The 23,180-nt window shown below is 37.2% G+C and overlaps 1 protein-coding gene and 1 long non-coding RNA gene across 2 annotated transcripts in view; one reads left to right on the plus strand and one right to left on the minus strand.

Annotated features, from left to right (window-relative positions):
• Positions 1 to 3,240, plus strand: part of LOC125264704 — a 13,344-nt gene extending 10,104 nt beyond the window's left edge. Inside the window, exon 3 of the long non-coding RNA XR_007184111.1 lies at positions 3,107 to 3,240. This is a non-coding gene — a long non-coding RNA (uncharacterized LOC125264704). The remainder of the gene's footprint in view (positions 1 to 3,106) is intronic.
• frmd5b (FERM domain containing 5b) overlaps positions 1 to 22,817 on the minus strand; it is a 25,987-nt gene extending 3,170 nt beyond the window's left edge. Inside the window, exons 1-13 of the mRNA XM_048184301.1 lie at positions 22,401 to 22,817; positions 8,570 to 8,674; positions 8,032 to 8,074; positions 7,808 to 7,886; positions 7,561 to 7,658; positions 7,287 to 7,410; positions 7,050 to 7,137; positions 6,819 to 6,907; positions 6,649 to 6,712; positions 6,402 to 6,493; positions 3,534 to 3,608; positions 3,319 to 3,387; positions 3,121 to 3,227 (exon numbers count right to left, since the gene is read on the minus strand). Coding sequence (XP_048040258.1) covers positions 3,121 to 3,227; positions 3,319 to 3,387; positions 3,534 to 3,608; positions 6,402 to 6,493; positions 6,649 to 6,712; positions 6,819 to 6,907; positions 7,050 to 7,137; positions 7,287 to 7,410; positions 7,561 to 7,658; positions 7,808 to 7,886; positions 8,032 to 8,074; positions 8,570 to 8,674; positions 22,401 to 22,502 — 1,135 coding nt within the window. The 5' untranslated portion in view covers positions 22,503 to 22,817. The remainder of the gene's footprint in view (positions 1 to 3,120; positions 3,228 to 3,318; positions 3,388 to 3,533; positions 3,609 to 6,401; positions 6,494 to 6,648; positions 6,713 to 6,818; positions 6,908 to 7,049; positions 7,138 to 7,286; positions 7,411 to 7,560; positions 7,659 to 7,807; positions 7,887 to 8,031; positions 8,075 to 8,569; positions 8,675 to 22,400) is intronic.
• Positions 22,818 to 23,180: the final 363 nt, after the last annotated feature.

Below are 23,180 nucleotides of genomic sequence, written 5' to 3' on the forward strand. Positions count from 1 at the left end.
TTAAATGTTTTGAGGTAATGGTTGTCAAAAGTTTTGAGTATTCTAAACTTATCGGGTTTTACAGTGTAGGTTAAACATAACACACTGTATATTAATATTGATTAACTAGCAAATTAAAATTGTACTTCTATTTTTAACTATTTTAACATAAATACAAAAGAAAATGTTATTAGGAAATCAAAAATAAAAAAATCCCTGTTTAAGTAATTTCTTGCTAGTTAACTTTTAAGCGACATTCCATTATTATTCACAAAGGCATAATTACACTAATTCAACTGGTACAAATGTACTGATAATATGCACTAAATTATGTAAATATCATTAGTGTATATTGTAGATCTTATTAACCACACGACAGCACAGGAAAATATAGCTCCACCCACAATCCATAAAGGCAAAACACAATCCATGCTAACAATGGTCGCACTCCAATCTGCTATATATTAGCAAATTCAAACGCAGTCACACTGAAATAAGCTGAACGCCCAGCTGTTCCAAATGACCAGCAAGAGCTTCACCTGTAGTGCTGGTGGGCTGAACACCAAGTCTGGATGACGCTCCAGAGGAAGTGGAGGAGCTGGGCAAGGACGGGAACAGAGGCAGAGCCCCTAGAGCTTTCCCTAAAAGTCTAGGTCCCATCGTCAACACCCGTACCTTCACATCCCGGTAACAGTGGTTGATCATCCGCAGGTGAACATTCACCTTTGTTTTAATCCGTATGAGACACTTCACCATGGTTTCAGAATGTAGCCGCTAACGTGTCTGATGTTTTCACCCCTGCGTTAGTGTATCTCCACTAGACCCCTTTCCTCCCTCTATCCTCCTGAACAAAAACGACATAACACTATAGTGTATGTGTGTGTTTGAAAAAGTGAGTGTGAGAAAGCGAGAACACCCTAAAGCCCTAAAGCTCCATAAGTCCCTCTATGCCCAAAAGCCCAGCTGCCCTGCATGCTCCAACCCCCTCAAACCCATTATGGGCTGTAACAAAAGAGCACATACACAACACACACTCATTCTGACACAAACCACATGACATACATGGACAGGCTCTCTATTTATAGACAGTGTAATAATAACACTGATCATACCTAGTTGGACATCACTCCTCATTGTCTCTGTATTTCCTTTGATACAAATTGTCATGAAACCCACTTATAGGGCATGTGAAGCCTTAATTTGTACTTCCTGTTAGTATTTACTTATTGCTTTAGTATAGTGAATTATTTTGATATGTGGTGTTTTTCCAAGCACACTATTTCACTAAAGTACTAGACTTTTATTGTTTATGTACAGAGCAGGTACTAGAACAAAACTAACCTTAAACTCAAAATATAATGCACACTTGTTCCCTCACACACAGACAAACACAACCATGATGGCATTTGGCAGTGCAGTAAAGTGACTGGAACAGGTGAACGTCTGGTCACATTGAGCACAATGAGAACAGCTCTCATGTTACATATAGAGCAAAAGAGAGAGATGGAGTGTGGTTCAAATTCATATCCCTATCTAGAGCACACTTTTGTTATCTTCCCAGCTTCACGGTTTGTAATCTTGACTATGCACACTACCGTTCAAAAGTTTTGGGTCAGTAAGCAATTAATACTTTTATGCAAGGACACATTAAATTGATCAAATGTGACAGTACATTTACATTGTTACAAAAAAAATGTCTATTTTAAATAAATGCTGTTCTCTTTAAACTATCTGTTCATTAAAAGAAACCTGAAAAAAATTACAGTTTACACTAAAATATATAGCAGCACAACTCTTTTCAACATTGATAATAATAAGAAATGTTTCTTGAGCATCAAATCAGCATATAAGAATGATTTATGAAGGATCATGTAACACTGAAGACTGAAGTAATGGCTGCTGAAAGTTCAGCTCTTTTTTACAATATTGTAATAATATTGTATTTTCAAATAAATGCAGATTTGGTAAGCATAAGAGACTTCTTTCAAAAACTTGAGGAAATCGTACCCCACGCATTTGAATGGTAGTGTGCTCTATGTGGGTTTTGGCCTAACTGTATATGTGTTTTAATTTGAAATATATATTTTGAAAAACACTGCACCCTGAATTGTAATTTTACAACTGGATTGTGAATTGTAGTTTTTTGTTTGTTTGTTTGTTTGTTTGTTTGTTTTTTAGTGGCTGACACAAAAAATGGGCAAAAAGGGTGAAGCAAATGTACAGCAAGTTATGGTCCAGTAAGGACACAATCATGAATCCTAGTGGAAGAATAAACCAAACCAAACAAATCTCCAGGGTGCTTTTTATTATAGAGGAGATACAACCCTTTACCACCAGATGGCAGCATATCAGTGCATATGGACCAACAGATGTTGCCTTGAATTGCATTGAATTCAGAAGTATATGCTTAAAGGTGCTCTAAGTGGTCCTGGGTGGAGTAACTTCCTGTTGACGTTCAAAGTGTTGTCAAACAAAACAGAGGCTAGCTAGACCCTCCCTCCTCCTCCTCCTCCCCCTCCCCTCCGTGCTTCCTGAAACAGTCATGAACGTGTATTTAAAATCATTCTTGTCGGTTATTGGCTGGAGCATGTTTATTATATTTTGTGATCCAGACTGCACCAGTTTGTTTTTATTGCCGTTTTCAGAGCTTGTGGCGAATACAGAGACTGCGTTTTTTTACAGTGTGTTCAAGGGACAGGCAGCTAGCAGATAGTGAGGAGATGTTTGCTGTATGTGACAAAAAATTTTTTGGCCTAAAAACGCATGACATCACTTAGAGCACCTTTAAGGTAAGTGTGTGTCTGTGTGTCTGTGTGTGTGTGTGTGTGTGTGTGTGTGTGTGTGTGTGTGTGTGTGTGTGTGTAAGTTTGATTATACTTGAGAGGTCCAACATGTCCTCACTATTCAAAAATGTCCTCATTAATATAGTGAAGCCTGCTGAACACAGACTTGTGATCCAAACCTCACTAGTTAAAAAGGCTTATAATTCAGCTAAATCTGTTTGTATTTAAATCTAGTGTTTTTCACAAGTTTCACAAAAATCAGTGTAAGTCTCTGAGATATTCTGACTAATATAGTGAAACAAACGTGTGTGTGTGTGTGTGTGTGTGTGTGTCTATGCTTGTAGGGACATTGGCATACCCTCCATGATGGAAATATGGACTGCTCTCCTTCGTGTTCGGGGAACGCTACTCTGCCGTGGACCGTGAGTGATGGAGGGACAACTCCTACTGGGGACCATCCCAGCCCTAAAACCACAAAAAGATGTGACGTGTGATTGACATACTGTCAAGTACAGTAAAACTATTAAGAAAACAGGTCAGTGTTGAGAAGACTCACCTGTGGATCTCTGGAGGCTCTCGTCTGATTTTGGCACTCTGTTCCATCACTTCCTTGGCCACTTTACCACTTTAAGGGACATTATGCAACCAAAATATTAGTGTCGCTTACAGCGAATCCATTAATAAGCATATATTCACAACAGAAGCTTAATTATGCAGGGCTCACAAACTCATGGGATTCACTTAATAACCACCAGAGCAGATACTGCTCACCTATATCTAAAGCGGCTTCCTTTGAAGAAAAGATTACTACTGGACACAGTGCGAACTTGACTTGATTTCTCAAACCTGTAAGAAATGGAGAGAAGGAAAGAGATAGATTAAAAAATAAATAAGAAAGTAACTTTGTCTAAACCAGTGGTTTTCAACCTTTTTGACTCAAAGGACCCCCACTGTCCAACATAATATCCCCCATACTGTCTAAGATATTTCCTCTTGTATTTATGCTCTAATTATGACAGTTAAGCCCTTGATCTCTTGGTATCTGCAATGGAGCTGATTTATTATTTACAGTTTTCCTATGAATTTGTTTTATTCACCATTCTGTAGGCCTGCATGCTTGGGCTATTGAAACAAAATATTAAAAATTACACAAATGAAAGTATCAATACAATAAAATATAAGTGTGTAAAAAAAAAAAAAAAAACAGTCAGCTTAAGGGAGCTACAATTATTATACGGTTAAATGACAAAATAACTACAATATTCTACACTAGAGTTCTGTGGGTTGGGTAAATTAATTACTGTAACCTCACAATCGTGTTGCATTGTGGATCTGCCTGAAATGTATATATTGAATAGGCTTGCTCCCATCTGTAAAAATCGAGGGGTCGAGTGTCTGTCCAAATAAACTTCCCTCGCCCACTTGAAGTTGAATGCACTTCAAAATGGTGGTGGGGATTCCCCCAAGGGGAAGTGCTTAGGGAAGTTTGCGAGTGTATGTCTAAAAGTGGAGGTAAACACAGCCTAGTAAGCCTAAAGTCCTTGATTAGCTTGTCCAGGTGTGTTTGATTAGGGTTGGAGCTAAACTCTGCAGGAAAGTGGACCTCAAGGGCCAGAGTTGAGAACCCCTGTATTAGTCACTGCCTACAACACTCTGGATCCTTCATTGGAAACCGAAAATATGTTTACTCTTTGAATTCTTGCACCCGGGAACAATACAAGTCGACACCATTATGACTAAAAGTTTGCTAGGAAGTAATTCCTACTAATGCAAGGCACCATCTGAATAGTCAAGCAGACTGGGAGTGGCCTTGGACGTCAACATGCCCAGTGCATTATGGGTGTTGAAGTTTTCCTATAGGAAATCTTCAACACCCATAATGCACTGGGCAAACTCAAACTCTAACACTCAAAATAATTAATTGGTTTGAGTAGGACAAACTTAAATTAAAGGTGCCCTAGAATCAAAAATTGAATTTATCTGGGCATAGTTAAATAACAAGAGTTCAGTACATGGAAAAGACATACAATGAGTTTCAAACCTCATTGCTTCCTCCTTTTTATATAAATCTCATTTGTTTAAAAGACTTCCGGAAAACACGCGGATCTCAACATAACACTGACTGTTACGTAACAGTCGGGATCATTAATATGTATGACCCCAATATTTGCATATGCCAGCCCATGTTCAAGGCATTAGACAAGGAAAGGCAGTATTAACGTCTGGATCTGTGCACAGACTAGGTAAGCAAGCAAGAACGACAGTGAAAAATGGCAGATGGAGCAATAATAACTGACATGATCCATTATAACATGATATTTTTAGTGATATTTGTAAATTGTCTTTCTAAATGTTTCATTAGCATGTTGCTAATGTACTGTTAAATGTGGTTAAAGTTACCATCGTTTCTTACTGTATTCACGGAGACAAGAGCCATCGCTATTTTCATTTTTAAACATGTGCAGTCTGTATAAGACATAAACACAACTTCATTCTTTATAAATCTCTCCAACAGTGTAGCATTAGCCGTTAGCCACGGAGCAAACTCAGCCTCAAACTCATACAGAATCAAACATAAACATCAAAATAAATACTTTACTCACATAATTCGAAGCATGCATACAGCATGCATGACGAACATCTTGTAAAGATCCATTTGAGGGTTATATTAGCTGTGTGAAATTTGTAAATGCACTGTAATATAGTCGAGAGCTCGTGTGGCAGGGAGTACGCGATTTAAAGGGGCGGCGCTGCCAAAATCAGGGTATAGTTAATGATGCCCCAAAATAGGCAGTTTAAAAAATTAATTTTAAAAAATCTATGGGGTATTTTGAGCTGAAACTTCACAGACACATTCAGGAGACACCTTAGACTTATATTACATCTTGTGAAAAAGCATTCTTGGGCACCTTTAAACAAATTAGTTCAGTCAAATTAACTTTTATGAGTATTTAGCACTTCCTTTTTCTTTCAAGTTCACAGAACTGACTGTTTATTTTAAGTAAACTGAACTGTTTCATTGTTTTGAGTTTTATGAACTCATATCTTATAATTTAGACAAACTTAAATTTTACTGAAACTGGGATTTCCCAGAATGCTTTGCCCATGGCACTCAAAAAGGGAGAGTAAATGCTAAAATTAAATGTTATATAATGTTTTTTGTGCAAGATTAATGTTAAGTGGGAGATTTAGTAGTGATTGTTTTGTTTTGCTAATTTAGAAAAGTTTCTCAACTGATTGCCTCAAATTTTGTGAGTTTTGCCAACTTATTTGGGTTTACAGTGTACCTATATGGCAAAAGAGAAGACATATAAACAGCCTTTTTTCTTTGTTTTCTGTAGTCAGGTAGCACTGATTTTTTTCCGCCTTTCTACTGCAGAGGCAGCAAAGTTTTATAGAAAGCCCATTATGCCAGCGGTGAAGTAGTACTCCCTTTAAGTTTTTTTAAGATAATTAATTTTAAGTCATCCTGGGCCCCACAATGGGCCCCGGCACCCTAGGTTGAGAACCACTGGTTAATCTAAATTAAACAATAGGCAATATGTTTTATACTTGCTTACTTGCTCTTTCTCTTTTTATGCTCTTTCCATGCTTGAGCTTAATTTCAGCCTGATAGGTCAAAAAGGTTATGCAACTCACTGGTAGAAAGCTTGGTTTTCCACCCCACACTTCCATAAATGCTTGCAGGCCTCAGGTGTTGGAGCAAAGTAAGTCAAGATGATCTTCTGATCCTTAGTAAAAGTCACAGGAGGTCAGTAAGTGAAATTATTTAGTAGTTAAACAGAACAGGTTGGTTTCCTGATAAAGTCCTGTATCAATCTGCATTCATCTTACTTTTGACCATTTGTTCTTCTGCATAACCTGGGGCTGCCTTGCAGTCACCTACCTCTTGATGAGTTGCATATATATGAAATGTCTTTCCTTCGAACTTTAGTTTGGTCACCTCATTCCTGTACAATATGACAAAATACTGTCAAAGTTATTCATATACACAGTCATTTGATCTTGACTGCTAAGCAAATGAAAATGATATGCGAGATTAATTTCACCTCTCACCATTTGAGGAAATGAATCCTCCTGTTCCCCTGCAGCACCACAAAGCCAAAGGGGGTAAATGCAAGAAATGCAGCATTCCCAGACACATCCTGTCATACAAAACAAACAATTACTGTAAGGTTTCACTTTTTTTGTGTGAATGTAAAAATGATGATTAACAGACTTTCAGTTCATAAACTTGTGTTGAAATTATTTCCTGTATATGAGCAGCTGATAGATTTTGATACTGACTTTGCAGGGGTGTGGATCTACTCCATATGTTTCTAGAGACTGAGCTTTCCTTAAGAAATTCATTTCAGATGTCTCAGGACTCTGGCCTCTGTAGGAAATTAACAGACTAATTAATATTCTGTGTTTGTTCTGGGACATAAATTTCATAAAATATATTTAATCTCTCCAATAAAAACCAGCGCACCTTTAAAAAGAGTGAGATACTGCATATGACAAGCTAATTGAATGTAAGCTTACGTCAGCTCGGATTTGTGGATCTCAGCAATGCGGCGCTCCAGGCGCTCGGAATGCTTTGGAAAAAACTGAAACTTAGAGCTGTAACCTTCCGGATGCTTCCCCGGGTCATAATCTCCAATCTCAGCTAAAAAATTTGAGAAAGAATAAAACTAAACCAGTGTCATTTTGAGAGTCTTGTCTTACTGTAATGTCATTCAAATAACAAAGCTCTTGAGATGCCTTAATTCAACAAATATTGTAAAGAATGGCTCCCGTGACTGTGGTTTGCCGTTACCCTGCAGAATAAATGCGGCCAATGTAGCAGCATCTGAACTTTTGCACAGGAGTCGGCCATGATACAAATCTCTTTTAATCTGTAGGAAGACAAGGTATCTGAAAACAACGCAGAGCACATATTGAACTGTCAGTGTGTTAATCATACATACATCAGAGAATTGTCAGACTCTGTAACTTGTCTAATAGAATTCCCCATAGATTGCTTAACTATGTCAAATTTGAACAATAAAGGTAATGAGCAGTACCTAGTGATCTCTTCTTTAAGAGCTGCAGGGTCCGGAGGATAGAATTTAACACGCAAACACATAGTGTAGGGTGGCTGAGCTAGGACACAAAATATCCACGTGGATGTAATCAACCAGACAATATCAATTTTCTGCCTTTTAGAAGGATATCTGAATGCAAAGATTATTCTTTTCACAACATGCACATAGTGTAAGAAGGATTTTCCACATACAATATGACTTACATCTCATTTGTTTGGTAATTGGCTTGCTGAACTCCAGCCAGTGCTGAAACAACAAAATAAAAAAGAAATGATATCTAGAATGCAGATAGAAATTCCAGTTTAACACATTGTTATGACCAGTATTGTCAGCTGATGTCTGTTCACAACATTACATATCGATTGCATCACCCCTTGCAGCTCTTTATCTGAATAAGCATGTGATCATTGGGTGTCCTGCTTCAAGCTCATGCACAAACATTAACAATGAGATGTTCATCAGGCATGGTTATTAACAAGTCAGAACTAGAATATGCATTAGTCAGGGTACACACCATATTTAAATTGATGTGACTAAGAACAAGGCTACAGTCAACTGGCTGTGCTGTCTGAAAGTCTACTCACAGCCTTGTTTTTATTTTTGTAATTAAATATGGTGTCCACCCTAACTAAGGTATGCTCTAACTATCATCTCCAATCTCATTCAAAATATACAAAAATAACCACTTTCCACACGCTTAGTACACTACTAACAACTCATATTTATACTATAGGAACTCACTCGTTGCTTGTCTGGGTCCACAAATCTGATGCCAAAGTAGTCTTTCTCCAGCAAGTTTAGATGATGGCAGACCTGCTCAAACAGCCATTGACCTTTTGCATCCCTCTGGAACAGAGAGACAAAGGAATCAATGTGACACAGTCCTTGGGATCATATTGGATCAAATCAGTTCAGTGATGTCCAAACAGTATTTTGGACATCACTCAACTTCCTTTGCTGACCAGTGTTGGGGGTAACGCATTACAAGTAACGTGAGTTACGTAATCAGATTACTTTTTTCAAATAACAAGGAAAGTAACACATCACTTTTAAATTTACTCTTTCTTAATTGTGTAATGTTAAGAAACAGGAATACAGAAATTGTAGGACTTGAACAGCCGTTTTATAGAGTAATTTTTCCAAACTTCCATCTATGGTGGTCAACCTTGCTGCACCTGCTATGCTTTTTTAATCAGTTCTCACTTATTTTTTTAAATATATATATATGTGTGTGTGTGTGTGTGTGTGTATATATATATATATATATATATATATATACATACAGTGCTCAGCGTAAATGAATACACCCCCTTTGAAAAGTAACATTTTAAACAATATCTCAATGAACACAAAAACAATTTCCAAAATCTGTTTAACTCAAATTAGGGTGATGCAAAAATGAGTACCCCCCACTGAAAGTCTCTGGAGCAAAGCAAAATTTTAGACTACAAATGTCTAATTTAACAAGAATTCAACCACAGGTGAGTTTAATTATTCATTACACAGGTGTCCAGCAGACAGTTGACTATAAAAGGGTGTTAAAACCCCTCCCCATTTCATGCTGTCAGCAATGGCACCACATGGAAGAGAAATGTCACAAGACCTGAGAAAGAAAAGAATTTCTTTACACCAGAAAGTTGAAGGCTACAAGAAGATCAGCAAAGCTTTACTTATCAGTCAGAATACTGTAGCAAAAGTGGTACAAAAGTTTAAAAAAGATGGAACTGCAACCATCTCACAGAGACGTCCAGGTCGTCCACGGAAGTTAACACCTCGACAGTAGCGTCTTCTGATGAGAAGGGTTGAAGAAAATCAGCATGCAAGTTCACTGCAGTTATCTAAAGAAGTAGAGAGCCAAACTGGAGTGACTATTTCCCGTGACACAATACGGCGTACACTGCAGAGGAATGGCATGCATGGGTGCCGTCCACGAAGAAGCCTCTCCTAAAGCCCAGGCACAAAAAAGATGAAGATGAAGACTACTGGGACTCTATACTCTGGAGTGATGAGACCAAGATAAATGTTTTTGGAACTGATGGCTTCAAAACTGCATGGTGTCGCAAAGGTGAGGAATACAAAGAAAAATGCATGGTGCCTACAGTGAAACATGGTGGTGGCCGTGTCCTTATGTGGGGCTGCATGAGTGCTGCTGGTGTCGGGGAGCTGCATTTCATTGATGGCATCATGAATTCACAGATGAACTGCTCTATACTGAAAGAGAAGATGCTACCATCACTCCGTGCCCTTGGTTGTCGTGCACTTTTCCAACATGACAATGATCCTAAACACACATCTAAGGCCACTGTTGGATTTCTGAAGAAGAACAGGGTGAAAGTGATTCAGTGGCGCCTGATCTGAACCCAACTGAACACCTATGGGGAATTCTGAAGAGACAAGTTGAGCATCACTCTCCATCCAGCATCCAGTCGCTAAAAGAGGTCATTCTTGAAGAATGGAAAAAGATAGATGTTGCAAAATGTCACCAACTTGTTCATTCCATGCCTAGAAGACTTGGTGCTGTCATTAAAAATCTTGGAGGCCATAAAAAATACTAGATGTAATAGTTTTTGTTGTGGGGTGTACTCATTTTTGCATCACCCTAATTTGAGTAAAATGTGTAATCTAAGTTATATTATTAACATTACTTTCATGTTATAAGTTAAACAGATGTTGTATTAAACTTATTCTTGTCAACATTTTGGAAATTGTTTTTGTGTTCATTGAGATATTGTTTAAAATGTTACTTTTCAAAGGTGGTAATTTACACTGAGCACTGTGTGTGTATATATATATATATATATATATATATATATATATATATATATATATATATATATATATATATTGAAGGGATGCCACTTCAATATATATCTTTTAAGTTATTAATCAACATATGTCTTTCTGTTAAATTATTTGAATGACTTCTTCAATGTATGTTAAAGCATTTATTTTTCTTTTCAAACACTAGAAAATAAGTTTTAATATTGTCTGTACCTCTCACTGAGAGATAAGAACATGTTATCAGTATGTTTTGGGAAAGTTTCCTGCTCAGAGCAGAGCTCAGATCAACTTCAGCCTTGGAGAAGCTGCGATTATGTGTATCTGTGTATGTGCGCTAAGTGTTCTGTGCAGGTCCTTTGTTACTGGTGGACAACTGGCACTCTGCTTGAGACCAGCAGACATCATGTCATGACCCCAAAAAGACATCCAGTACCTAAATCCAGGGTCCCCTTGTCAGCACCGTGACGAAGGGAGATATGCTTCTTACTATCTGTCCACATGTGGAACATTTCTAATCTTGTCTATTTTTCTTAGCCAATCAGAATCATTCATCCTGAAGTAATGACGTAGTTAGTTGACTCTGTTAGAGTATAATTGTTGTAGAAATGTAAATGTATGCAGAGCGGCCTTACGAACTCCTGAGACTTGAAGCTGGCTTCTGCTGATGAAACGGCAAACTATTCTTCATTAAATTATTCTTCAATTTATTAATTTTTTTCAAACTTTGACTCCGGGTCTTTATTCAACATATCTGGTTTCAAGGGTCCTAAACTGTTTATAAATATGTATATATAATATTTCTTATGACTATTATTATTACTGGTGATGTCTAAACTTTTTTAAATCCTGCTCTGTTCCAACAATGCAGCATAACAGGTTACTGAAATCTGCTACACCCCTCTATTTAAAACACAATGGCTTTAAATGTTACTCAGATTCTCTCTGGTGATGTCTAACCTTGTGTAGTTTATATCCTAGAAAGTGTTTTGGTCTGATCTCTGATGTGAACAGCTGCAGATATTCTCAGGGTCGCCAAATCTGACAACGCAGCATTAGAGGTTACCTAAATCTGTTACCCCTCTGTATTCAATACATAATGGCTTTAATGTAACCCAAGTTCACTCTGGTGGTGACTAACCTATTGTAATTAATGTCCTGGAAATCTTTTTGCCTGATGTGAACAGCTGCAGATATGCAGCAGGGTCACCAAATCCGACAACAGCATTAAAGGTTACCGAAATCCGTTACCTTCTCTATTTTACATATAATGGCTTTAATGTTACCCAAATTCACATGGGTGATATCTAATCTCCTATGTTTCAAAACTGAAAAACATTTTGGTTTGATGTGAACAGCTTTATATATACTAAATCCAGTGTTGTGTCAAATAGTGACTCCTATCTTTCCTATGAACTGTCAAACCCTTATCAACAGTAACCTAAGGGGAAACATTAGGAAATGGGGTGACAGACTTAGACACAACACCAATTTTTTCAAAGAAGAAGAGGAAAGAGTATGAGGTTAGATATAAAGTAGATAAACATTTAATATTTGACAACTACTATTTCATGATAGAAATGTTAAATGGACAGTAATACCCAGTGATGTAAACTACTCAACTTTTTTTTAAATCAAATTTCACTATATAATTTACGGAATCTCGAAAAGAATGTGAGTGAACAATTATAGGAGCCGTTTGCATAATATTAGGCATAGGATTAAGAGTGAATGTGTGCACATTGTGACTGAATTTAAGGCTAAATCAAATTTACACTGAAATGAATTTTTCACCAAAACCAAAACTTTTCATTTAGGCAAAAAACAAAAATAAAGTTCATTCACTCTCAGAAAGAAAGGGTACAAAAGCTGTCACTGGGGTGGTACCCTTTCATCAGTACCTCAATACATATTGGTACCGAAAGTGTACATATTAGTCCTGAAATGGTACATTTTAGAACCTTTTTAAAAGGTACAACTGATATAGACACTTTAAAGGGGTTTTAAACACTGATTTAGTCAAAACGACCGCTGCTGTATTGGGATTGTTGTGTTAATTAAGGCAATCTTATTGTTATGGGAATGCACCATTGCAGAATGAGGTATTTTGTTACTGTGGTAAAAAGTTTTTAGACTAAGCCCTGGTTGTGGCAATAATTTCGGTGGCAGTCAGAGGACAATTAAGGAGAGAGGGTGTAAGCATTTGGTCTGTCTTCTGTTTAAGTTCAAGCATTATGTCTCTTCCTCCAGAGAGAGCTTAATATTTCAGAATCTCTCTGGAGACATCGGAGCTCAATCAAATATTAACAATCACAAGGCACTTTGAAGGCATCTTAGAAAGCTTTAGAGCTGTGTGATAGAGGAAAGTCAGATTTTAAAATAATCATTACCTGCAAAAAGCAGTTCAGGAAGGCGAAGAATCAGGGTCACAACAGCAGCTTTCAGGACTAAACAGACAGATTTGAACTACTGTAGCAGACTGGCTTATAAGACATTATAAGCACTAATGCACTTGCTGGTATTTGCCCGGTTCAGCACGTGCAAGTACAGTATGACACATGGGTGGAAAAACATGGAGATATTATACACAGAAACAGCAGCAAGATGGTAAATAAACCAAGTATAGTATTTTGTTTTCTCGTGATTGGAAGGGAGGCAGAGTTCATGTCAGAAACTACAAGTAATGTCTGACACTAGTCATCTCAGTATGTTCTCAGATCTGCATTCACTCGAGATTAAATATTCGAATCAGCTCCATATCAGCAGCACAAACAATATTAATAAATTATGCCTTTCAAGTCATGAGAAGGGAAATCTAGTGAGAGGTAAAGGTGTGATTTGTGTAACTGTGTGTGTGTGTTTGTGCACATGTGAGAGAGAAAGCGTGAGGCATATAAATGGTTTATATGGTTCTCTTGGTGAAAAGCAGACTCTGGTTATTGCTTGCTTGCTACTACTTGACAACTAAAAATAGTAATGTAAGGGGAACTTCTTAATGAAAACGTTCCCTCTCTCTTGCTTTACACTTTAAATTCTTTATATGCAAAACCCCAAACCTTCCACATCATGATTTAGACAGCTGCACTGGAGCATGTATTGAAATCTCGCAATTAGGACTGAGTGATCTGAGTGACAAAATGATCTACACCCAACAGCATATGGCCAAGATTTACTCTACAGCAACATATTCCCCTGTTTCCCCAGCATGCAGAAGGTTAGAATCACATGAGAAGTCAGTTTCAATTCTACCACATAATAGTAACCTTACAGAGAAGTCTATTAAGTTTTAAAATGTCAATGCTGCTGCTAAGTCTTATTCCTCGCTATGCGTTTTTATGCAATGAGCAAATATGATTTTTTTAAATCCTGAATTTTTGGAGTTTAATAACCTGTATTCACTGTTTGCTTTTATTTTATGGAAAAGAGCAACATCAATATTATGCAAAACTTTTTTTATGTTCTCTTTTTTCCAGAAGAAAGAAAGCCAAATGGGTTTGGAATGCTATGAGGGTAAGTAAATCAGTCATCATTTACCTAGGCAAGTAAATGATGACTGAAATAAAGCATAATGAACATATATTTCAAAATATGCACAGCCATATGAGATAAATCCAGTTATATCAGTAGCTTAAAGGTGCCCTAGAACCGTCGCTAAAAATTGAATTTTCCTCGGCATAGTTAAATAACAAGAGTTCAGTACATGGAAATGACATACAGTGAGTCTCAAACACCATTGTTTCCTCCTTTTTATATAAATCTCATTTGTTTAAAAGACCTCCGAAGAACAGGCGAATCTCAACATAACACCGACTGTTACGTAACAGTTGGGATCATTAATATGTACGCCCCCAATATTTGCATATGCCAGCCCATGATCAAAGCATTAGACAAGGGCAGGACGTCTGGATGTGCACAGCTGAATTATCAGACTAGGTAAGCAAGCAAGGACAACAGTGAAAAATGGCAGATGGAGCAATAATAACTGACATGATCCATGATAACATGATATTTTTAGTGATATTTGTAAATTGTCTTTCTAAATGTTTCGTTAGCATGTTGCTAATGTACTGTTAAATGTGGTTAAAGTTACCATTGTTTATTACTGTATTCACGGAGACAAGAGCCGTCGCTATTTTCATTTTTAAACACTTGCAGTCTTTATAAATCTCTCTAACAGTGTGTAATGTTAGCTTTAGCCCGTTAGCTGCAGACTAGCTACTATCAAACTCATTCAGAATCAAATGTAAACATCCAAATAAATACTATACTCACAGGAATCGATGTATGCATGCAGCATGAATGACGAACATCTTGTAAAGATCCATTTGAGGGTTATATTAGCTGTGTGAACTTTGTAAATGCACTGTATTATAGTCGACAGCTCAGAGGGGGCGGGGAGCGCGCGATTTAAAGGGGCCGCAGCCTGAATCGGTGCATAGTTAATGATGCCCCAAAATAGGCAGTTAAAAAATTAATTTAAAAAAAATCTATGGGGTATTTTGAGCTGAAACTTTACAGACACATTCAGGGGACACCTTAGACTTATATTACATCTTGTAAAAAAACGTTTGATGGCACCTTTAAATAAAAAAATGTTTTATTTTACAGGAAACCTGGAAACCAACAATTTCAGTCAAATGAGACTGGCTTAACATGAACTTGAAAGAAATTGGTGCCCTTATATTTATTTATATAAAATTAATTAATACAAACATTTAATTGCTTTGAAGTAACCAAGTACAATGAGATTCATCTTACAGGAGCAAAATAGTGGCAAGAATTCAATATTGAGCTGAGAACCTGAGCAAACAACTATTATACACAGAATATATAACAGTGATGTTTTTTATAACAAAAAATAAATAAATAGCAGTGAGTGAGCTATATTGTTACACTGATGTGCAGAGGAGTAAAGTTCCAACACAAAGTTTAATAATCCAAAAGAGCAGAGTAACACACAATAAACGTAAAAGTGACCAGACACCGAAGAGAACACAGGCAGGAACTTAAATACACAGAGATGATTAACTAAAAGACAAATAGCTGTGATGAGTGTGTTAGTGTCCATGGTAACAAATGAGTGGCAGGAAACTAGAATAAAAAAACACATGATGAATGAAAATAAACAAAGTACATGAAAACCAAAACAAAAATGAACGTGACTGTGACAGCTATAACGTTATCCTTTCACATTTCAACATACTGGCAAGCACACTAAATTGTGTGAGACAAGAGATCCAGATTATCTAGTTCTTGGTTTGTTGTTTGTCTGGTAACATTAGCTCAAGTCAGGAATAAAGTCAGAAAGACATGTAGTGTCACTGCTGCAGGGAGTGTGAGAAGAGGACTTGGAAAATGAAAGTAGGCACACAAATAATACCTTGACATTGTCTGACAGTCAAAGAGATGACTGGCATGCTGCTGGTACATCCTTATATTGTAACCATACAAGTCATATAAGACAAGTGATTTCAATAAGTAGGTGAATTTACATTACTAATTTATCAGACACTTTTATTCAATTTAATGAATAATTTAACATTTTATCAGATCATGGATTCCCTGGGAATTGAACCCATGACTCTGGTGGTGTTGCTACCATCATTCTCTACTATTTGAGCTACAGGAATTTGCATCAGATACTTTTAGAGAAACCAAAATAAAAATAAAGATCTTTTTCATTTTGCACATCATATCAATGCCACTATGAAATTTCTATTCGATTCTTTCTATTGTTCATGGTCATGTGTTGATTTAGAATATTTAGAATGACTGACTGTGGAGTTTGATCCGATGAGGCAGGGGAACTAGCCATACCCTACGGTCATGTTACAAATTACACAGTTAGTTGAGCTTATAAAAAGCCTTCCACTCTTCTTATATTACTCTTTAGCACAACAACTGATGGACTATTAAGGAGAAAAAAATTACATTTCCAATAACATTCCCAAGCCATAATATAATATAGATAGATAGATTAAAAAATCTGAGGAAAAAAAAAACAGCATTTATAGGCTAAAATGGCAAGTATTTAGTGACCTCCACTTATACTTGAGCAATAGCAGGAACCTAAATGGAACGGAAAAGGACTGGAAGGCCAAGAAAACTTTCAAAATCTGATGAGAGAGTTTTATTTTTGAGAAAATGCAAGGGGCCTCATTTATAAAGCGTGCGTACGCACAGATTTGATCTTAGAGTGTGCGTACGCTTAAATCCATGCCAACGCTCATATTTGACGTGGAAAAGTGCTTAGCCACGTCAAGGTCTGAGCAGACTATTGAGATTATTGCAGGTTTTTGGAAATCTAAGATATTCTTGCAGCTCACCAAGGATTTGGACGATGACTGGTGAACTTTTAAATGTAAATGACATTAATTAGGTGTTGTTTAAAACGTGGAGAACTGAAACCATTTCACATCTGAAAGAGAGGCGTACGCTTGTTTTCTGTGTGTACGTGTGTACTATGAATTTAGGACGGTTTCTGCGCAACATTTTATAAATGAGGCCCCAGGAGGTCACACTAAATATACTGAAACAATTTTGATCAGATTTTGTTTTTTTGTACATTTTGTGTACATATATATATATATATATATATATATATATATACAGTGGGTACGGAAAGTATTCAGATCCCCTTAAATTTTTCACTCTTTGTTATATTGCAGCCATTTGCTAAAATCATTTAAGTTCTTTTTTTTCCTCATTAATGTACACACAGCACCCCATATTGACAGAAAAACACAGAATTGTTGACATTTTTGCAGATTTATTAAAAAAGAAAAACTGAAATATCACATGGTCCTAAGTATTCAGACCCTTTGCTGTGACACTCATATATTTAACTGTCCATTTCTTCTGATCATCCTTGAGATGGTTCTACACCTTCATTTGAGTCCAGCTGTGTTTGATTATACTGATTGGACTTGATTAGGAAAGCCACACACCTGTCTATATAAGACCTTACAGCTCACAGTGCATGTCAGAGCAAATGAGAATCATGAGGTCAAAGGAACTGCCTGAAGAGCTCAGAGACAGAATTGTGGCAAGGCACAGATCTGGCCAAGGTTACAAAAAAATGTATGCTGCACTTAAGGTTCCTAAGAGCACAGTGGCCTCCATAATCCTTAAATGGAAGACATTTGGGATGACCAGAATCCTTCCTAGAGCTGGCTGTCCAGCCAAACTGAGCTATCGGGGGAGAAGAGCCATGGTGAGAGAGGTAAAGAGCCCTGACTTAAACCCAATTGAGCATCTCTGGAGAGACCTAAAAACTGTCTGTCCACCAACGTTTACCATCCAACCTGACAGAAATGGAGAGGATCTGCAAAGAGGAATGGCAGAGGATCCCCAAATCCAGGTGTGAAAAACTTGTTGCATCTTTCCCAAAAAGATCATGGCTGTATTAGATCAAAAGGGTGCTTCTACTAAATACTGAGCAAAGGGTCTGAATACTTAGGATCATGTGATATTTCAGTTTTTCTTTTTTTAATAAATCTGGAAAAATGTCAACAATTCTGTGTTTTTCTGTCAATATGGGGTGCTGTGTGTACATTGATTTGTGCTGTGTGACAATGATTTTAGCAAATGGCTGCAATATAACAAAGAGTGAAAAATCTAAGGGGGTCTGAATACTTTCCGTACCCACTGTATATATATATATATATATATACATATATATACATACACACACACATATATTTTTTTTTTAAATATGTACAAACCAAAACATTTATCATAAAGCCGACAACTTCACTTAGAACCAGAATATTTATTTTCCACGATACACATGAACACATTTTGTTCCTCAAAAGTATATGCACTGTTTAGTAGCTAATAATCAATAACCTCAGCCAGTTGCATAAACATAGCCATTATGTTAAGTACTATGACCAACTAGCAGTTAGTCAAGGGGCAATAAGTCTTACTTTTTGGTATCAAATTAGACCAATCTACATTTTGAAAAAGTTATGAACAAAAATGTGATAACTTGTAAGACTACTTTTAGCAGTTTATGCAACGGGCCTGCTTTTTTATCAAGAGAACCATATGAACCATTTATATGCCTCTCTCTCTCTCTCTTTCTTTCTTTTTCTCTCTCATGCACAAACACACATGTACAGTTACACAAATCACACCTTTACCCCTCACTAGGTTTCCCTTCTCATGACCTGAAAGGCATAATTTATTAATATTGTTTGTTTGTGATGCTGATATGGAGCTGATTCGAATATTTAATCTCGAGTGAATGGAGATCTGAGAACATACTGAGATGACTAGTGTCAGACATTACTTGTAGTTTCTGACATGAACTCCGCCTCCCTTCCAATCATGAGCACACTTATAAAAAAATGTATCATCTTGCTGCTGTTGCTGTGTATATCTCCAGGTGTTTTGCCACCCATGTGTCATACTGTACTTGCACGTGCTGAACCAGACAAGTGCTCCACATAAGTGCTTAACATCTGTTAATCTGATATAAGCACACTCCTAAATATGTGTAATATAATATATGTATATAAGAAATATCCTGGTTCTAAGAGAAGTTGTGCACTTCACTGATAACTGTCTGGTTCTGTGTTGAATGAAAATGAGGGTCTGCTGATTTCTAGAGATAAAGAGTGACACAAGTCCTCTAATCAATAACCCTTCATCTAATCACTCAAAAAAACACAGATTTTATACACCACAATCTTTGCATCTTTTCACCCTTTTCCCCATGAAATACAACACCATCTGAAAGAAAGGGAACAGAAAAATACCATACCATTGTTTTCATTCCACAAAGGACTTCATAAAAAATTATTGATAATTTGTGTTATAGAGAAAAAGAGATGCCACCCCCGTGAAAACAACTGCAAATCACAATGCCTCATGTTCATGCATGCTACTGTGAGATATGTAGAAAAAGAAGCAATTAAACACTGCAATCTGAGTAAGATGTGCCTTCCTGAGGACATGCCCTCAACAACTGGTATTTTCATATCAAGTTAATTATGATTCTGAAATGCTAATTAGAACAATGCAGCCCAGATATCATAAGTCAAGAATTGGTACAGTGAACAAATTATATAACATATTATAATTTAATCATCTGAATAGTTGGCATTTGACAGGCGTGTAGTATGTGTGGCCAAACAATAAGCAGTCAAATATAGCTGAGAGGCAACCGCTGACCTACACAAAGGTGAGCTCTGTAATGAAGGTATATGTGTGAGTGTCAGATATCTGGTCTCTTGATATGTGACTGCCAGGAGCCAAACCCAGTCAGCAGTCTCTCAAAAGAGAGAGGCCATATTTCACTAATAAGCATTTCATCACAAACCAAACTCCACTGTCCTGATCAATCAATTACAGAGGACGATCCCAAGTGTGACAGGGGAGGAAAGGACAGGAGAGAACTGTCTCTGTTTGCAATGTACACCTGCCATGTTTGAGTGAATCCTGTGTAACAGAGGGGTATGTGCGTTTGCACACGTGTGCTCATATCCTGTCTGACGTGAGCAGGAGCAGCTGGGAACCGATGATAGAATCGGCCTGTTGCCATGGAGACCACAGCATCACACAGAATTCCAAGGACAATGGAATGTCACAATCTGAGGCTGATATTCCCAGACATACGACAAACATGACCTCACACAACTAGTACCATGAATGACAACCACTGCCAAATGCACTATTCCAAGAGTTAATGTTTCATATGTGACCCTGTACCACAAAACCAGTCATAAGGGTAAATTTTTTTAAATTGAGATTTATACATCATCTGAAAGCTAAATAAATAAGCTTTCCACTGATGTTTGTTAGGATAGGACAATATTTGGCTGAGATACAACTATTTGAAAATCTGGAATCTGAGGGTGCAAAAAATCGAAATATTGAGAAAATCACCTTTAAAGTTGTCTAAATGAAGTTTCGAAGCTTTACGAATCTTTTGTTTCAAATCAGTGGTTCGGAGCGTGTATCACACTGCCAAAGTCACGTGAATCATTGAAATTTAAGAACACTTATGGTGTAACAAAGCCTCGTTTACTGAAATCACATGATTTTTGCGTTCCGAACCACTGATTCGAAACAAAAGATTCGTAAAGCTTTGAAGCTTCATGAAATAGTGTCTTGAAATCGCCCATCACTAGATATTGTTGAATAAAGTTGTTATTTTGTTTTTTTGGTGCACAAAAAGTATTCTCATCGCTTTATAATATTAAGGTTGAACCACTGTAGTCACATGAACTGTTTAAAATATGTTTTTAGTAGCTTTCTGGACATTGAAAAAGGAAATGATCTTGCTGGCAATGTAGGCCTCACTGAGCAATCAGATTTTATCAAAAATATCTTAATTTGTGTTCTGAAGATGAACAAAGGTCTTACAGGTGTAGAACGACATGAGGGTGAGTAATTAATAACTGAAGTTTCATTTTTGGGTGAACTAACCCTTTAATATCCCTTTAAAAATGGATAATTTTGACCTATACAATGTATTGTTGGCTATTGGTACAAATATACCCATGCAACTTAAGACTGGTTTTGTGGTTGTCAAATCCTGTGTGTATATAACTTATAAACAGAACACTTGTACTATTCCAAATCCATAAACTTTAAGGATATATTTTGTTCCAGTGTTTAAGAATTCTGCCTCAGCTGAGCTCTGAATTTAATCAAACAAAATCCTTCAGTAACTTGCATTAACCCCATTTCAGAAACATGACCATACATATATAAGTAACTTAATTTTTTAAGCATTTAGCCCAAAATACAATGTCAATTGTGTTGACCTCTTTGTCAAACAGAACTTCAAAATATCCGTCACTGACAATTTATAGGTTTTCACTTTTATAGCCAGAGCAGCTGTGACACCAAAGTATCGCATATAGCTACTGCAATCTTTCAGCAACTGTTGTTGATTCTGAACATCTGCGAATAGTTCAGCCCAGGAGGAAACTCATTAATAAAAACATGCCTAACACTTTCATTGCACCTGAGACATTTTCATTGCTCTAGCTTTTCAAGCTCCTCTGTATGTACAAAAAAAAAAAAAAAATTCAAAATCACTGCTCTTCTTGGCAACTTAGCATCTCTTCCCAGCCAATGGTTTTGTTATGATAATATGATAAAGATGACTCATTATAACAATCCCAAACTTTGTTTTTAATTATTCACTTAATGCAATGATGAAGCAATGCATATACAACTCAGTAAAAAGGCATTAACGGCCCATTTTAATCAATTAATCTCCATTCAGGCTTGCCTTACACAACAAACAAATCATCTCTCTAAATGCATCAAGATGACAGTTTTTTTAAACAGTCTGGGAATTTGTCTAGAAACATAGCTGAATTGCACGACAGTGTTTGGCCAAACAAGAAGCTACTGAATCACCATTACAGTGTTGCACGCAGGCGACAACAATCTTTCAGCAGCTGTTATCGTGGATAGTTCCCCCCGAGAGGCGATTTAATATATGAAACCTTTCCACCAGTGCCTCTTCCCACTGAATGTGACTCAGGTCTCTCGGGCTGGCGGCAGGCAGGCACTACGTGACAGGTGACCCGCTGCTCTCTAAAGGAAACAGACGGGTCACCGAAACTAGCGCTGATTCATTCATCAAGGAAATTTCGTAATACGTTAATTAGCCATTACGCATTGCAGCCCTTGTGCAGTGTTGTCCAGATTCGTACAGATGCTCGCGGATTTTCCCGCTTGAATGCGCAGCATCGGCAGCGCGAGCATTAAGACACGTGTGTCGGTGATGGGGATCACCCGCTTGTGATGATGAAAACATGTTAATACTGACCTGAACCGTGCAAGTGTATTCCGAGTCGTCTAGCAGGCGCACTGTACAGTTGAATTCCCTGTCAAGAGCCCGATCGCTGCCACTCATCAGTCGGCTCAACATATTGGCCAGTCAGTAAAGACGCACGAGCGTTTAGGACGAGCGCAACATGTCATTCACTGCAGACATGCTAGACAGACCCTTCTCGGTGATCAGAAGCCCTTTTGAGTCATTCCTCCCCATCATTATCCTTCGGACTGGACGGTGTGGTCTCCTCTGCCGTTGGTGGTTTTATGCCAACGTTGGAGGTAGTCCAATGCACTGAACAGACTCAGGCACAACAGCCCATCCATATTCATGCATTATTTCAAGGGAGGGCTGAGGCGAAATGTATTCATAAACTGAAAGGCAGTGAGAGTCGATGTTCATAACTGTGTAGATGATGGAGTATCATTAACACTTATATTTTTAATAAGAAAGAACGCTATAATAACTTGAGTTTCTGTCTAACAAAATGTATTTTGCATTATTGTTTGCATCTACTATTATATCCACACAGTTAAGAGGGTATTTCCTGTGCCAAATAAGTAGCCTATATTCCATGATAACATTCACATCAGTAAGAAAAAGAAAAAAAAAGTCAGTTTTTCCCATAACAAATAATTAAAAACGTATCCCCTGGTGGTGAAAGAATCATTTTTGGTATCAAGTTGGCATCTTCTTAACTATCGCTTTAATATTTGATTAGATGATAATAAGATGACTCATAAAATCAAACTTTTAAAGCTTTTAATTTTTCAA

Source organism: Megalobrama amblycephala, linkage group LG3 (assembly GCF_018812025.1).
Source record: "Megalobrama amblycephala isolate DHTTF-2021 linkage group LG3, ASM1881202v1, whole genome shotgun sequence".
NCBI classification, from domain to species: domain Eukaryota; kingdom Metazoa; phylum Chordata; class Actinopteri; order Cypriniformes; family Xenocyprididae; genus Megalobrama; species Megalobrama amblycephala.